At 66.6% G+C, this 17,231-nt stretch overlaps 2 protein-coding genes across 3 annotated transcripts in view; both read right to left on the bottom strand.

The window, feature by feature from the left end:
• Positions 1 to 770: 770 nt before the first annotated feature.
• Positions 771 to 11,689, bottom strand: PDE4C (phosphodiesterase 4C). Of its 2 annotated transcripts, XM_032440988.1 has the most exons (20): positions 11,382 to 11,689; positions 9,956 to 10,726; positions 9,484 to 9,624; positions 9,292 to 9,408; positions 8,595 to 8,641; positions 8,028 to 8,215; positions 4,959 to 5,147; positions 4,848 to 4,884; positions 4,664 to 4,737; positions 4,537 to 4,589; positions 4,016 to 4,131; positions 3,834 to 3,927; positions 3,287 to 3,459; positions 3,112 to 3,210; positions 2,864 to 3,028; positions 2,693 to 2,792; positions 2,463 to 2,617; positions 2,259 to 2,381; positions 1,934 to 2,116; positions 771 to 1,864 (listed from the first exon to the last, which is right to left on the bottom strand). In XM_032440988.1, exons 1-20 carry the CDS (start codon positions 11,425 to 11,427, stop codon positions 1,376 to 1,378), a joined length of 3,360 nt encoding a protein of 1,119 aa, XP_032296879.1. In that variant the 5' UTR covers positions 11,428 to 11,689; the 3' UTR covers positions 771 to 1,375. The 2 variants fall into 2 exon arrangements, with proteins under 2 accessions (XP_032296879.1, XP_015742237.1); XM_015886751.2 differs by lacking the exons at positions 8,028 to 8,215; positions 8,595 to 8,641; positions 9,292 to 9,408; ... (1 more) ...; positions 9,956 to 10,726; positions 11,382 to 11,689 and adding an exon at positions 6,421 to 6,675 and having other exon boundaries at positions 4,016 to 4,128.
• Positions 11,690 to 16,533: 4,844 nt separating this feature from the next.
• JUND (JunD proto-oncogene, AP-1 transcription factor subunit) overlaps positions 16,534 to 17,231 on the bottom strand; it is a 1,445-nt gene continuing 747 nt past the window's right edge. Inside the window, exon 2 of the mRNA XM_015886082.1 lies at positions 16,534 to 16,603. Within this exon, the coding sequence (XP_015741568.1) occupies positions 16,534 to 16,603 (70 nt within the window). The remainder of the gene's footprint in view (positions 16,604 to 17,231) is intronic.

The raw sequence follows: 17,231 nt of genomic DNA, 5'->3' as shown, positions 1-17,231 counted from the left end.
ATAGGGCCATCCATAGGGCCATCCATAGGGCCATCCATAGGGCCATCTATAGGGCCATCCATAGGGCCATCCATAGGACCATCCATAGGACAATCTATAGGACCATCCATAGGGCCATCCATAGGACCATCCATAGGGCCATCTATAGGGCCCCCTTAGGACCATCTATAGGACCATCCATAGGACCATCCATAGGATCATCCATAGGGCCATCCTTAGGGCCATCCTTAGGGCCATCTATAGGGCCATCCATACGACCATCCATACGACCACCCATAGGGCCCGAGTGCAGCCCCGCACCCCACCCCACACCTCCATGCACGGCCTCCCGCACCCACAACCCGCAGCATCACCCCGCTCCCTCTATGGAGCACCCAACACTGCGGGCAGCACCCAACACTGCCCCCTCCCCCCCAAGGGTCGGGCCACCCGCCCCGCAGCCCCCCCGCACCCGTGGGGCACCCACCACCCGCAGCCCGGCGCTGGGATCCGGCTGTTTTACCCCCTCCCTGGGGGTTTAGGGAAGGCAGCCCCCCCCCCTTATCCTCCATGGGGTGGCAGTGCGGGGCTGGGGGACCGTGGAGACCCTCAGTTGCCCCTATAGGGTGAAGGGAGGGGTCTGCCGGGGCGGTGCTGCGGGTGGGGCCGTGTTTACCGATCCGTCACCCCCGGGAGCGATGCGGAAGAGCAGAGCGAGCTCCGAGCCGCGCCAAGCCGGCGATTAAATATTTACCTTCGTGGGCTGTGTTTGCATGTGTGACGGAGCCACATTTCCAGGCAGGAATTCGGCTTTGTTCGAACGCACAACGCGTCCCTCCGAGCTCCCAGCGGGGTCTCGGGGCCACCGAACGCATCGCGACCCCCGCACGGTGCCCGCAGGACCCACGAGAGGAGCACGGTCCGTTCGGGGAAGGGGGGGAGAAACAAACCAGGTTTAATATCTGGAGGGTGAAGGAAGTAAACCCTTCTCACTGCAGTGAGAGCGATCGGAGCAGCTCCTGCTGTGCTTTGTCCGGGTGAGGCTGGTGAGCTACAAAAAGGCTTTAAAAAGTGAATCCGTCCCTAAATAAATACAGCTCCGACCCGTGCTGCCGTGCCAGGACAGCGAATGCCGTGTGCCAATGTGACACCAAAAGGCTTTTGGCTGCACTGTGCTGCGGGGTACAGCGTGCCCGGGGCTGGGATGGGGCAGGAGCAGCATCTTCGAGCCCTGTTTGTGGTCACAGGGACCTTTCCCAGCAGCTGGATGCCGGGTGGAAGCAGGGGAGGGGGTGAGCAACATCCTCATTGCCATCAGGACCTGCCCACGGCCATCAGTGGGGCAGTGCCCAGTCCCACATCCCCAGAGCATCGATGGGACCCTCCAGCCAGGCTGCTACGTGCCCAGGGGCAGGAATGTGACATTGCCCTCCGTGTCCAGGCACAGCTCCCTGTGGCTCTCGGGGTCCGGCGCTGTGCACCCACCACCAGCCCTGTCCTTTGGCACTGTCCCCTCCAACACTCTCCTGTTGTCCACATCCCCAGAGCCAGGTGATAAACGTTCAGTGTCGGCTGACTCCGAATCATCCGTAGCCGATGCTTTGGAGCCGCTGTTGTCCTCCTCCAAAGGGCTCTCGGGTCCCTCCGGTTCCGTGTCTGACCCTCCCACCTCTTCCTCCAGTGTCATCTCAAACTGGGACTTGCTGGGGGCTGCGGGGGGCTCCTCAGACCCCACCTGGGGTGGGGGCGAGGGGCTCTGTGGGATCATGCTCTGGTACCAGTTCCTGTTGTCCTCCAGTGTATCCAGAATCTCTTGGGCATCAGGGTGCACCAGGTCGGCCCAGGTCTCCCATAGAGGGTGGGCGATGAAGTCGATGAATCCCACCTGTAGGAAGGAAGGGAGAGCTCAGCCCCTGCTGTGCCCCTCAGCCCCGGCCCCACGCCGTGCCCCCACCTGGGATTTCTCCACGGAGGCGGTGTGTTTATCACACATGGGGCTGATCTCCATCCCCTTCTCACGTTCCCTGTCACCCTGATGGAAGAACTCGGCCATGATGCGGTCGGTCCATTGCCGGTACAGCTCCAATGGTTTGGTGGGGTTGCTGAGGTCGGCGCAGTGCACCATGTTCTGCAGGACCTACATGGGCACCGTGCTGCTCACCCCACAGCTCTCATTCACCAGGCATCCCCTTGGTGGTGGTGGCACCCAAGGGACATTGCACAGCCAGGCTCAGTGCTATGGGCTGTAGGAGCACTCCTCCCCATGACCCCGTGCCCACCTGGATCCTGTCGGAGTAGTTATCCAGCAGCAGCACCCCCAGGCTGGTCACCTTCTTGGTTTCCACCATCGTTTTCAGATCCGCCAGCAGGCTCATGTGCTTGGACATGTCTGTGGCCAACACCTGGGCAGGGTATGCAGGGTAAGGGGGCTCAGCCTGACCCCATTCCCCCCCACAGCCCCACACCCCACACATGCAGCTCACCATATCGATGGCCATCTTACGGAGCGACTGCCTCTGCTTCTTGCTCAGGTTCTGGAAGATGTCACAGTTCTCCTCCTGCAGCAGCTTGAAGCCCACAGCCAAGTGATGGTTCTCCAGCACCGAAGCATCGTTGTACATCAGCGCCAGCTCTGAGTCTATGGGACGGCATCAGTCACACCACAGTGACCCCATGCATACAGCCCCACCACCCCACACCCCCCACAGCTCACTGGTATTAATGAGGAACTGATTGGAGACACCGGGGTGGTCAACATCATGGATGGCGCTGGCGAAGATGGCTGCCATGATCTCCAGGTCGGTGAATACGGCCTGGGAAGGGCAGCACAGGAGGTCAAAGGCACAGTGGATGTATTTGGTGGCCCCGAGGGAGCAGGGCTCACATCCAGTGCAGGGGTGGAGAGGAGGACGTGGGTGGACTGGGCAACATCAGCAGCGTGGATGTTGTTGTGATACGCCACGTCGGCGCGGTAATGGTCCTCCAGCGTCAGCATGTAGGTGAGGAAGGTGTCAGCGGGGATGCGGAACGTCTTCATCAGGTCACGCTCCTATAGGAGAACCATTGAGGGGGGGTTTATCCCCAGCAGGGTGCAGGGCTGCAGGGGGGGCAGCCCCCCAACATGGAGCTCACCTGGAAGATGCTGTACATGAGGACCGTCAGCGGGCGGTTTCCTGAGTATTCGGCCACTTTGAAGATGTTGAGACCCCACTTGTTGGTGTCCTGCAGCTCCTGGGGACCAAGGGATGGGGTGCAGTGAGGGCCGGGACCCCAGCACGGGATGGACCAATGCTGGGTGGGGGCTCACCTTGGCCAGCAGCCCCTCCTGCTCCGTGCGGACCCCGAAGCGAGGGATGGCGGCCAGGCGGGGGCAGTGGGCCGGCTTCCTCACGCCGCTGATCTGCGACATCGGCCGCTTCCTGCGCTCCCTGTCCTTCTCCTTGTGCAGCGCTGGGGGAATCTCCACCTCGTGCTGCTTGTCTGCACAGCCGCGGTGGGGAGGGGGGAGCACAGAAACCCCCCCCCCCAATGGCTGACGTCAGCTGGAGAGCACCGCGATGCCATAGAAACTGCGGGCTGCCGGGGGGGCGCCGGGAGCTCCCCCCACCCACCCACCCACCCACCGTGGGGCTGTCCCCTGGGATCCCCCATGCAGGAGCAGCCCGGTGCCAGCTGCCAACCCACACAGCAGCACCGAGCAGCAGCCACCCCCAAAGCCACCAGTCCTGGGGTAGCTCCCAAGGAAAGCCTTGCAAAAGGTGAATGCTGCTGCCCCACCGACCCCGTGGGGCTCAGCACTGCAGGGCCCTGAGATATAGAGGGGCTCAGAGGCCCTGTCCCCCCCAGGCACTCACCCAGGAAGGTGCTGGAGATGTATTCAGACACCTGGTTCCCCGAGCGGCCGCTCTCCGAGAGGTGGGAGAGCTCCCGGCTCAGCATCCGCTTAAACTGAGGGTGGTGCAGATGGGGGTGAGCGGTGTGTGGGGCAGCCCCTGCGCCCCTATGGGGTGAGCGCCCCTATGGTGGGGGTCCCCACCTTGTTGGACGCCATCTCGCCGACCGAGTGCCGTGTCTGCAGCGTCTCCAGCTGCTCCAGGCACCAGTCCAGCTCCTCCAGGGTCTCCAGCGACAGCTTCTGCTGAGCATCCTCTGCTATAGGGCAGCGTAGTGTCACGGCTGGGCACGGGGACACGAGTGGGGGCCCGGCCCCTCCATCCCCACCGAGGGATGCTCACATCCCCATGGGGCGGTGATGGGATGGGGAATGGTGCTGAGCAGGCGCTGCAGCCGGGCGTGCTGCCCCCGCTGCACAACATGGTGTCACGCTGTCCCCACGCATCGCCCCGAGGTGACACGCGGCCCGGGGATCTCGCGGGGCCCCACGCACCGCCCGGGGTTTATTAATGGAAGGTCTGACGTCAACGGGAGCCGTTCCACCACCAGCACCGCTGTGCGATGGGAGGATGGAGCCGCCGAAAACCCGACATGGATCCCAAAGGGCAAAACCAGCCCTCCCCCCCCAACAGCCCCCTGTCAGTCCCCCATAGGGACACTCACCAGACAGGCCGGCCCTGCTGGCAGATGGGAGGCTGCTGCTGCTCGATGCCCGCCTGCAGAATGCACAGAGCTCAGCACCACCCCGTGCCCCCCCCCCGCCCATCCCGACCCCCCCCCACACACTCACTTGGTGCCCACACGCTCCTGGAGGTGCAGCAGCACCATCACGTTGGTGCGCACGGTGCGCAGGCTGGCCAGGACCTGGGGGGTGCAAGAGGGGCTGGGGATGGGCTGAGCGACCCCGGCCCTCCCCATAGAGCTGGGGATGGGGGGACGTGGGGACGTGTCCCCTCTTTGCCACGCAGCCTCACCTGGGCGAAGGGGGTGACGATCAGGTCTTCCCCGTGTCTGTGGGGAGCAAAGAGAGGGTGAGGGGGGGGGTCGGGATGGGGGTGTGGGGCAGAGGGTCGGGGCTGACTCACAGGTCGCTGGCGATGGAGGAGTTCCTGGACATGGTCTTTGGCGACAAGTCGTAGTCGCTGTCTGAGCGGTACAGGAAGGACTCGCGGCGCTGGCTGTGGGTGAAGGCGCCCTGCAGAACCAGCCCTGCGCCCGGACTGCACTGCGGCTCCAGCGGGCCCCTGCCTGGGGGGCCATTCTCCAGGTCAAAGCTGTAGGGACAGGAGACGGGGCTGGTATCAGCGGGGGCACCGGGAGCCTTGGGGCCATCGCTGCTGTCCCCATTCACAGCCAGGGCTGGAAGTGAGCCGTCCCATGTCACCGTCACCCCTCATCCCATCGTCCCCGGCCTCTGCGAGTCCTCGAAAGCCTCCATCAGCCGCAGCCCAAAGCGCTGCGTCCCACAGGGGACCCGTCCGGGGCGCGGAGCCAGGGGACATCGAAGGACAGAAAGCACGGGGGAAGCCAAGCGCCGGGCCCTGGGGACGCGGTGGGGCGGTGCCATCCAGAGCCGTGCAGCCCACGGGGGACGAGAGGCACGGGGACAGGGATGGTGGCCCTGTGTTGTCCCTATGGCAGCTGGGTCATGGGAACGGCTGCGCATGGGGACACGGCGACGGTAACCGGCATCCGTCCCATCCCAGTGCCGCCATGGGGACGAGGATGAGCCGCTCCAGGGAAAGAATAGGGCCGGGTGTCCCCGTCCCCCCGCACCGTCGGACCTACCCGATGCAGGAGTGCCTCCGGGACGGGCAGCGGCCGCCTGGCTGCATCCCCCGGCCCCGCTGCCGTCCTCTGCCCCGCGTCCCCAGTGGTACGGGGACACAAAGCCGCATTGTGGCTCCTCCAGCCCTGCGGCTCAATTGGGGGTTTGTTCCCCCTCCGGTGCAGCTCAGACACTTCTGACCCCTCCGCCGCCCTGAGGACGGCTCCGACCCGGGCACGGTGTCACCGAGATGCGGAGCAGACACACACGTCCCCCCCTCGATGGCTGTGGCACACACCGGGGTGGGGGCACCGTGGCTGGGGGGGGGGCACAGCCGGGACAGCAGCTCTGGTGCCGAACTCAGAAATACTTTCCATGCTGCGCGGTGTCAGGCAGTGGGGGAAGGCGGGGGGGGCCGCTATAAATAGGTGCTGTTACCATTGGAGAGGACACTGCTGCTCCCTGCAGTGCCCGGCCCCCCCAGGGTGGGAGTCAGCGCCTGCTGCCCCTCTGCTGTGCCTGCCGTGCCCCCACTGTGGGCAGACAGAGCCCAGCTGCCCCACTGCGCCCATCGCTGCTGTGAGCACACCCGACCTCAGCCACCGCTGCCCCCCCCGAGCTCAGCACCACCAGCACAAAGACCCCAATAAACCCCAAGTCCCCACCGACAGGGACACACCACAGCACCGAGGGCGTCCACGCTGACCCCGTCCCCATTCCCCACCGCCCCACCGTCCCCCCCATCCACTCAGGACCCCTCTCAGCCCCCTCCCCCTTACCCGAGGGGATGCGCCACAGTGAAGCGGCGCTGCAGGCGGATGCTCTGATTCACCCTCAGCCTCCTGAACAGCACAGGGGAGTTGCGGGGGGACCCCCGCGGGGACCCGAGTGGAGACGACACCCCCGGGGCCGGCAGCATGGCCGCACTCAGGGCACCGAAATGCAGCGCTGGGGGGTCCGGACCCACGGGGATGGGAGCGGAGCGGAGCAGGAAATGAGCGGCCGTTCCCCCCAGCGGCCCCGGGAAACTTTCCATCCCCCTCCCACCAGCGCCTGAGAAATTAAACAACTGTCTGGTTCACCCCCTCCCTCCATCCCCCCCCCCCGGCGCCCCGACGGCTCCACGTGAGCACGGCCTGCAGGCACGCGGCCCGGTGCCACCCTCCCGTCCCCTCGGTGGCAGCTGTGCCCGTCGGGGGAGGATGCTCGGTGGGGTGTGAGCAGCGGAGCCGCGCTGAGCTCAGTGTGCCCCATAGGGCAGAGCATGGAGCCAGATGGGCACATAGTGGGGGCAGCGCTGTGCCTGCAGCAGCCCAGGCGGATGAAGCGGCCGTGGTGTCACCGAGGGACACGGTGTGACCGAGAGACACAGCTGAGCCCGGAGTGTCTGGACACACGGTGTGGACGGGCCACGTTGCCACCAAGGGATGGGGCCAAACCCGGAGCATCCCATATTTATATGGGATATTGGTGTCACCAACGGACACGGCCGAGCCAGAGCACCCCGGGTTAACACAGCAACCACGGCACAGTGTCACCAACAGACCCGTGAGAGCCAACCTTGTCCCCCCCACGCTCCTCCTCGCTGCCCAACGTGGGGACACGGAGCCGGGTGGGACCCCCAGGGACACGCATGGCCTTGTCCTGGCCGTGGGAGCCGGGTGCCCCCTGACCCGGTGACGCAGCGGTACCTGCTGTCTGCGGCGAGGGCCAAAATATCCGGGGGGTGGCGAGGAGCCAGGAAGGGCCCCCCCGGCACGACGGCACCCTCGGGACCCCCGGAGGTACCGGGCAAAGGGGGCGGCGGAGGGGACCCGCTGGGTGAGAGCATGGGGACATCGGGGGGGTGTTGCGACAGCCTGGCACGGGGTGCGGGACAGCGGGGTGGGGACAGAGCTGTCCCCGCCTGGCAGCCGGGAGCCCATGGGACAGCGGGGCTGGGCCGGACAGCGGGACAGCCAGTCCTCGGATCCAGGACGGCACTGCCCGCCCCTCACCACCCCCCACCCCCAAGAGACACGTGTGCGTGCCCGGGGGGGGTGGGGGGAGCAGCGGGTGACACAGGAGCCGGGGCCGGGTCGGATTCGGGACGGGAACGGCCCCAAAATAACGGCACGGCGGTGCCAGGGGAGGGAACGAGGAATGAGGTCAGCTCGGGGCCGGGACGTGCCGGGGGGGAACCTCCGGGACATGGACGGGACGGGCGCTGCCCACCAACCCGTCCCCACCCCCCCTCGGGGCCGCTGTCCGTTTCCCGGTGCTGAAATCGGTTCCGTTACCCCCCCCCCCCATAACGGCGGTACCCCCCCATCTCCCGTCCCGGTGCTGAACAGAACCTTCCGGTTCCTCCCTGAGTTCTGGGCAGCCCCGCACCGGCTTCGCTTACCGGGGGGGATCGGCCTCGTCACCGCTGCTGGGGCCGCTCTCCTCGATGGTGAACACCACGCGGGAGCTCTCGGGTTCGGGGCCCCCCCGGCAGCCGAGCGGAGGCAGCAGCGGAGTCCCGGAGAAGCGGCGGCGGACGGCGCCCGGCAGTGACCCCGACGGGGCGGCCTCGGCGGCATCGCGGCAGCGCTGAGGGGGACACGGGGAGAGCGGGCGGGGGGCGATGAGGGTCCCGGTGTTCAGAGCCCCCCCGGGTACCTCGAAATGAGGGGGGGACACGTTCCTAAGGGACATGGGGGGGGATGTCCCAGCATCTCCGTGAGCCCCGCCCCCCCTCCCGGGATCCCGCTGGAAAATCCCCCGGAGCCAACGCGCAATTACGCAGAGGCGAATAATAATTAACAGCCCATTATGGGGATAATTAACTCCGAGCGCCATCGGCACGTTGATTGCTGCCCCGAGGCGTCGTGCTGGGACGCCCCCACCGGGGATCCCCCCTCAGCCTCCCCGGTGCTCCCCCGGTATCCCCCAATACATCCCCCGGTGCTCCCCCAGTGCCCGGTCTCACCTCCGCGCTCAGGAAGGGCAGCGCTGTGCGGCTCCGTCGCATCGTGGCTGCAAGGAATTGGGGGTGGGGGATGAGCGGGGGCTCAGATCACCCCTCGTTGGGGCGGGGGGAGCGGAGGGGCCGTTTATATTTCCACCCTGCCGCTATTGACGGGGCTCAGCGCGGCATCTCAGGGCTCAGAGAAGCACCGGACCCCCCCCCTCCCATCCCCCCACCCCGGAGCCCCCCGACATCGGCTCACGGCCGTCAACAAGGGACGGGGACCCGAGGCCACGCGCCTCATCCCGGAGCACCGTCAGGCCCCAAATCCCCATCCCCAAACCTCCAGAAAACCGGAGCAGCCCCCGGAATCTCCCCAGGTGCCACCGACACGCCCCTCCCCATTGACCCAGTGCTGAGCTTCCCCCCCCCCCCCAATCCCCATCTCTACATCGGGGATGGCTGCCCCACATCACCCCCAGCCCCACACCCACCCCCGTTACCGGATCGCGCCGCAGCCTCGGCCGAGTGCAGCCGAGCAGAAGGAAGGCGATGTGCGTGCCTGCCCGCTCGCGCCCTCCCTCCAGCCCACCCCGCTGGGGGGGGGGGGATGAAGCACCGTGCAGCCCCCAACGCTCCACGCTCCTCCTCCATCCGTGCATCCTCCATCCCAACCCCGACCCCAAAGCAGGTTTCCCCCTCCCCGAGGATGTGACACCCACGGGGGGTGCAGCGCAGATGGGAAACCAAAGCCAGGGCTGCAGCGTCTTTATTCGGCACAGCGGGGTCACCTGGGGGGGTGACGGGCGAAGGGGGACTCCTCTGACACTTTGCCCTATGGAAGGAGAGAGAATGGGGTGAGACACGGACCCCACCGCTGCCCCACACCGCCCCCCAGCCCCACACACACCATGGGCACCTCGTCCAGCCGTTGGAATTGGGGCTTCCCGCAGCGGCACAGCCGCACCAGCAGCATGGCCACGGCCCCCACCAGCACCACCACGAACAGGCTGACGACCACCACCAGGCCCGGGTTGGGTTTGGAGCTGGGCTGTGCTGTGAGGTGAGAGGGGACACCCCGTTACACAGCGGTGCCCACGTCACCTCCCTCCTACTGCCAGCCCAGAAAGGAAGGGGGAGCATGAAATACCCCATTGAATTGGATGGGGAGAGATTTTGGGTGGTCTAAGGGGATTGAAGCCTCCTCCCTTTGGGACCCACTGCAAGCACAGCCCCCAGACCATGGGAACATGGGGATTCCTATGGGAACAGGGATACATGGCAGCACCCAGTGGCACCTGAGCACATCCAGTCCCAATGCACAGCATGGGAAGGGACAGCAGCACTGCAAAGCCCTCCCAAATCCCACCCCATGGGCTCACCCAGGCTGCCAGCATCGAGCTGCCGCACAGTGCTGGAGCTGAGAGCTGAGGCAGTGCCAGGAGTGGGGCTGGCAGGGGGCACAGCAGAGATGGGAGTGGGGGTGGGCTGCCCAGGAGAGGACGGGGCTGATGCTCTGCTTGAGGACCACGGATAGTTGGGTACGGTGGTCAGGTCAGATGGAGCCGATGTGGTGGGGGGGTTGGATGGGGCTGTGGTCAGAGGTACTGAGTCTGATGTCATGGGAAGAGATGGTGATGCTGCAGGGCTGGAGGGTGATGGTGATCCTATAGGGCTGGAGGATGATGGTGCTTCTGTAGGGCTGGATGGAGATGGTGATCCTATGGAGCTGGAGGGTGATGGTGATCCTATAGAGCTGGAGGGTGATGGTGATCCTGTAGGGCTGGATGGAGATGGTGCTTCTGTAGGGATGGATGGAGATGGTGATCCTATAGAGCTGGAGGGTGATGGTGATCCTATAGGGCTGGAGGGTGATGGTGCTCCTGTAGGGCTGGATGGAGATGGTGATCCTATAGGGCTGGATGGAGGTTCAGCTGCTGCAGTGCTTGGGGTCGCAGTTGCAGCTCCCGTTGCAGTGCTGTGAGATGCAGACAGAGCTGAGCTCTCTCTGCTGGGAGCTCTGTCCCGTGGCAATATTTGCACTTCAGCTGCTCCTGAGCTGAGTGAAGGCACCTCACTCATCCACGTGGTGACACCTATGGACGAGCCGGGCTGGTGCTGTGCTGCTGGTGCTTGTTGGCCATGGACTGTCCCTAAGGAGAGAGCAGGGATGGGGCAGAGCCCAGGGGGGACACAGCATCCCCCAGTTCATTCTGCAGGTGCTTTTGCCATGCACAGAGGGCACAATGCCCCCCCCCCAACCACCCCCAGCCCAAAATGCAGCTCTCAGAGGGGCAGGAGACCCTGAAGGCTCCGCAGTGTTGGGGTGATGCCGTGCCCCATCCGTGGGGCCGTGCCGTGCCGTGCCGTGCCGGGCCGGGTTGCACACACACCCTGTGCAGCGCAGGGCTGTGCCAGGAGCGCCCTTATCGCCCTGCTGCTGTTTGCACAACAGGAGGAGCAGCTCCTGCCCTGCCCAGGGGGCACCGAGCACATACAGCGGGACACGGGGGTGGCCCCACAGAGGGATCCCGTTGGACCCCCCCACGACCACGAGTACCTCCCCCTAAGGATGGGCAGCAAGGGGTGGGGGGGGGGACGTGGCCTCCAGCCCCATAGCAGCTGCGTGCCCCGAGAGAGCCCTGCCCCACATCCCCCCGCTCTACCCGAGCACCCACCCAGCATCACAACACGGCAGAGCCCCCCCCCCCGGGGCCGGGCAGACCCCACGGACCCCTCCCACACCGCCCAGTGCCCCCCAGCCACCCCAGCGCCCACCCGGAGCTGCCCGGTGTCCGTGCCCGGTACCTGCCGCCAGCAGGGCAGCACAGCACAGCAGCAGCCGCCGCGCCATGCCCCCCCCCGGCCCCGCCGTCCCTCCCGGTGCTGCCCCGGTGCTGCCGGTACCGCTCTGCCGTCCCCGCCGCCGCCGCCGCCGCCTTTATCTGCCCCGGGTGGGGGGGGACAGCGGCGTCCCCTACCGGCTTCGGGCGGCGATGCAGCACCGGGAGGGAGAATCCAACCCCACCCCCCCCACTTTGTGCCTCAGTTTCCCCCCGTGACGGAACCAGCGGGACACGGGGCGGGGATACGGAGGAGGGATATGGGATATGGGATATGGGATATGGGATATGGGATGTGGGATATGGGATATGGGACATGGGATGTGGGATATGGGACATGGGATGTGGGATATGGGATGTGGGATATGGGACATGGGATGTGGGATATGGGATATGGGACATGGGATGTGGGATATGGGACATGGGATATGGGATGTGTTGGGACACTGGGGCAGGGGGGAAGGTGGGGACCTGCGGACACGGGATGTGGGGATGCAGCGACGTGGGGATGTGGGAACTTGGGGAGATGTGAACACGGGGATGGGACGATGTGGGGCCGCTGCAGCTCCTCCTCCTCCACCCCAATTGCGCCGGGCTCCCCGCCAACCCCCGCGGCCCGGGACGTTCCGTATCGGCACAGCCCGGCCCGGCCCAGACCGCACCGGAGCTGGATCGGTTCCCCCTCCCGGTGCCACAACGACGGCTCCGGGGGGAGCCTCGTACCGGGGAGGCCGAGACACGAGGGGGAGGAAAAGCTCCGGGCCGGGGGGGGGGATGGGGAGCAACAGGAAGCGGGGGGGGAAGGAAGCTCACCCCGAGAGTAACGAGAAGGATCCCGCCCCGTGACCCCCCCGCAGCCCCGGGGACCCCCCGTTATGGGGGTGGAATTTGGTGACCCCCCCCCCCCCGGCCCCGCCGCCCCCGCTCCCCCCCCCCTCCTCCTCCCCCCTCCGCCGCCGTGAAACAAGTCCCAATGTGCCCAAGTGCCGGAGCTCGTGAGAGCCCCCGCTGTCCCCATCGACCATGGACACCTAGAACTGTCAACGGAAACAGGAAAACTGCGAGGAACAACGCCGGCCTCGAAATGTCAAGAGGGAAACTGGACGGATCTCCCGCTGAGGAGAAGTAAACCCAAGCTCAGAACAACGACTGGCGGTCCACCGCCAGGTACTGCTTCCGCGAGCAGTGCGCAGCTCAGGCAGAAGGGGCTGATCCACCAACACGCGGCCATCCCCCCAAGCACACCAGCACCAAGGTCCGGCCGTATCATGGCACACGACCCCCCCCGACCCCCACAACGACCACCAAGGACCCCACCCCCCCCCCACCACCCCAACCCGAACCCACCATGGGGGGAGCAGGCGTGACTGTTGACGCCCCCAGGCTGGGACCGTCGTTATTACCCTTGAAGCCCCCCTTTTTTTGCTGGGACTTTTTGGCCCCGATGGACATATGGGGAGAACGAGGGACAGTGGGGACCCCGTTTCTCCCATATGTGACTTTTAAGCTCCCCCCCCGCGCGGGAGCTGCGGCCGGAGCCTGCAGTCTCGTCCCCGCCACATGTCCCACAGAGCCCCGCAGGTGAAAAAACGCCGCCAGAGCCCTGCGCGGGGCATCGAGTTGGGGGGGGGGATGGAGGGAGGCATTGGGCGGGGAAGAGGAAACCGGAGTGGGGCGGCGGACGGGCAGGGAACTACGAACGTGTGCAGCGGGGGAGGCACGAGGGAGAGCGCGTAAGGGGGGGGGGCGGCCGGGGGGGGGAATGGAGCCCCGATTTGAGGCGGGGCCGGGGCGGGGGACCTCCTTAGGGGGATGACCATGGGGCGGGGTGGGGGCGGCCCCGGAGCTGAGGAAGGAGTGGGGTCACGGGAGGGGGAGCGCCAGTCGCCACGTCGGACGGTGGGGCACCAATATCCACCCCAGAACGGGGCCCCGGGGCGGCGGGTCACGGCGAGCTTTGTCGTTGCGTACTCTCGGGAGCGGCCGTGCCCCCCCCGTCTGCCTGGGCTGTCCCATCCCCCCCCCCGCCCCGGCAGCTGTCTCCCCCTGCGGGGTCTCGGCCTCCCCGGTGTACGAGGCGCCCCGACCGGCGTGGTGTTGCACCGGAGGGGGAACAGCCAGCGCCGCGGGCGGCCGGGCCGGCTGTGCCATACGGAAGAGTTCCCGGCCGCGGGGGTGGCGAGCCCGGCGCAATGGGCGGAGAGGAGAGCGGCACGGCCCCACATCCTGCCCCAGCCCCGGGGCCAGCGCCCAAGGCCACAGCCCCACGCGCTGCAGCCCCACACCCGGTCCGGCAGTGTCCCCACTTGCCCCCGTGCCCCAGTGCCCAAACAAGGCCATAGCCCAGGTCCCATAAGCCCACAGCCCATGCCCAGTTAGCCCATGTCCACAGTCCCAGTTCCCATCATCCACATCCATAGGCCCACATCCCATCCCAAACCCCACATCCCAGCCCCACATCCCATATCCCCAACAGTGCCCAGAGCCCATACCACTGAGCCCATAGCCCAGAGCCCGCGCCGAGCCCCGCCCCGCCGGCCGCGGTCCGGCACGGGGAAACTAGGCACCCAAAAGGGGGGGCCGGGGAGCCCCGCCCGGCGGCTCTCCGCCGAATAGCCGTGAGCGACCCGCTTGCCCTCCTGCACCCCGGGCAGACTAAAGGCGTCAGGCCGCTCGTGCCACGACGGCAGAGCTACGCCCACCGGGCAGCACCGAGACGGGGTCGGCAGTGGCACTCGTTCCGGCGGCTGCTGGCACAATGCGGCGGCCGTCGACCTTGCAGACCGCGGCATCAGCAACCTGATCAGCGCCGGGGGGCGCTTGGGGGTCGGGGGCACGCGGGAGGGCCTGGCGCCCCCCCGGGGGGCGCTGCCGGTGGTGGGGCTGGGGGTGCGCGGGCGGAGACGGGGATGGGGGCAGGGGCCGCTTCGGGCACCAGCCGAGCCAGCCACGTCCCCCCCCCCATCCCTGGCGTGCCCATCCGGAGGAGGTACGTCAGGTGGCTGGGCCAACGGATCCCGCTGGGGCCACCCCGGCGCCGCGGGTAGGTGCCGGGCCCCTGGGGCAGCAGCAGGGGCCCTCGGGGGGGCAAACAGCAGCACATTAAGGGGCGCGCCGGGCACAGCCCGCCGCGCACAGGGGGGGGGGCAACCCGGCCCCGCACGGCACGCACTCACGCCCCACGGAGGGGACGGCACACACCCAACACGGCGAGCCGTGCAGGGTCTCCTGCCCCTCGAGACCTGCAGTGGGGGCGGGGGGGGGGCAGGTCCCGTCGTGAGGCAAAACACCTTGCATGAATGGAATGGGAGCGGGGGTCCCCCCGGGGCGCTGCCCCATCCACGGCGCGCCTTGAGACAGCCAATGGCCAAACAATGCACAGGCAGCACGCAGCCACTTCAGCCCGCTTCGTCCTAATAGCGTGGCACCACGGAGGAGAGGGGCCGACCAGCGCAGAGCAGCTTGCAAGTGCAAATAGTCCACGACAGAGCGCCCAAGCAAGAAGCGCAAGGCGCGGTGCGCAGCGCACAGCACTTTTGCAACGGACGGCAACTGCACCCCCAAGCACTGCAGCATGCGGAACCGCCATCCACGCTAAGGGAGCACCAGTCTCCAGCCCAAGCCCCAAGTTAGCACCAATCACCCTCCATCCCAGAGGATCACTCAGCCAACCGCCAGCGCGAGAGTCACCAGCGCCAGCCAGCCCGTACAGAAGCACCAGCCCAGCCAGGCCCTTACAGAGGCACCATCACCCGTCCACGCGAGGAGCACCTACACCCGCCAGCTCAGAGAGCACCCGCCAGCCAAGCCGTACAGAAAGCACCAGCAGCGCCAGCCCAGTAGAGCAACCATTCACTCCAGGGCCCGCGCAGCACCAGCCCATGACATCAGACGTCGATACCGCGGACCACAGCCCCAGCCAACCCCCACCACAGCGCTCCACGACGGACCACCGACCCAACGAGCCGTTGGGCCGCAAAGCAGTCACGCACCCTCCTTCTCCTGCACCACCCCCACGCCAGCGCGCGGCCCCCCACCCCCACCCGGCACGGCCCGCACTCGCAGCGCCACACTGGCGCAGCCGAGGCGGGGCAGCCGGTACGGTCGGTGGTGCAAAGGGCCCATGGGATGGGAGGGCTGTGCAGGTCGTGCTTGTGCCCTCCCCATGGCGTGGCAGGGAACGGAGGATACCGCAGTGCCACGGGCGGCAGCCTAGCCTGGCCAGAGATCCCAGGTTGTCCCAGGTCGGGCTGGGGCGGCAGGGCCCAAGAAGGCGGCAGCCCCGAGACCACCCAAAAACCGCCCCACCAAGGCAAGGGAGTGTCAGGCTCCCGTGCCTGCGTGCCGCGGCAGGAGAGGATGGACGGGCCGCACCTGGGAACGGGGGCCCCGCGCACCCACAGCACAGCCCAGCCGCCAAACCACCCCCGGGGCGCAGCCTGGGCGTGGGGCGGGGCCGCCATGACGCGGGCGCGGGCCCGCGGGAAACCAAGCGCCAACGCGACGGACGCCCAGGGGCACAGCGGGCCGGGGCGCACCCCAGGCGCCGCCGGCTCAGAGGGCACATATAAGGCAAAGGCACCCCGTCACCCCTCACCCCCCCATGGACCCCTGACGTAGAAAACAGCCGCGCAGCTCCGTGGCTGCAACCGGGTGTCCCAGCGGCGCGCACCCCCGGGGCAAGGCGCAGCGAACCGGCTGGGGCGGAGGAAGCACGAGAAGCCGGAGCGGGCGCACGGCGCATCCCCCCCCCCCCACGAGCGAAGGCCACCAGGCACGCACAGGCCCCCGGCTGCGCGGCGGCACGCCCAGCTCGCGCGAGCCGTAACGGCGTGAGGCAGCCAGCCCCCCATGAAAATGGGAATCGCAGCCCACGGCAAAGGAAGCCCCGGGCACCGACCCTGGGACAGTGACTGAGCACCCCGGAGGGGCCAATCAAAGAGGTCAATTTCCCCGATCGCTCTGGCAGGGGTAGGATGTGAGGCATCTCTCTAACTAGAGGACGAGATTGCTTCTCACACCGCCCACGCCTCCCAGCGAAGGCGACCTTGTGCTCACACCATAGCCAGATGCCACTTTCCCCCCGCGAAAGCGTCAAAGACCCATCCAAAACCCCACTATCTCCACGAGAACTCGGACGGGAAGGCGGATTCGAAAGCGAAGGTTGAGCCTCGCCTTCTACGTGTACTGCAGTAGGCGCGCGAAAACACACACAGTAACACAAACACTAGGAACCATATTCAGTGACAGGAGAAAGATGAAACCGGAAAACACACACGCCTTCACGACACCTCCTGACTCCAGTACTTAAACCAAAGGTGAGAGAGCGAGGTGCGCACAGAGCCCAGCCAACCATCCGACACAAATCCGCGACACTCCCACCCCATAATGAGCACGACATTCCCATCCTCACATGCCCACTGACACAGCACACCTCTGGTACGCTACCAGCCCATGAGCTGGACCCGCGCACGATGGTCTATAATTCAGCGTCCAAAATTTATGGCCAAAACACCACGCATTGTTTCCACACCATCTGCAAAGCCAACAGACACCAGTAAGTATTGTGGGGCCGTGTTCTGTAACCAAGCCCAGAGAGCCCCGCGGCAGCGACACACAACACAGCTTCTCCAACCCCAGGAGACTCCCTTAAGCTCGGCGCTCAATCACACACCTTAGCCATTCCATTTAGATTAATCCCCCATTCGGAGCGGTAATAGAGCTCCCTAAATCCCTGTCCCCTTTTCTCCCTCATCTTTCTGTCCCTACTGTTAGCCACAGGCATGACTCGTACGATAACCCGGAGCAACGAAGT

Source organism: Coturnix japonica, chromosome 28, assembly GCF_001577835.2.
Source record: "Coturnix japonica isolate 7356 chromosome 28, Coturnix japonica 2.1, whole genome shotgun sequence".
Lineage (NCBI taxonomy): Eukaryota > Metazoa > Chordata > Aves > Galliformes > Phasianidae > Coturnix > Coturnix japonica.
The sequence above is the reverse complement of the archived record's forward strand: the minus strand, read 5'-3'. Positions and strand labels throughout refer to the sequence as shown.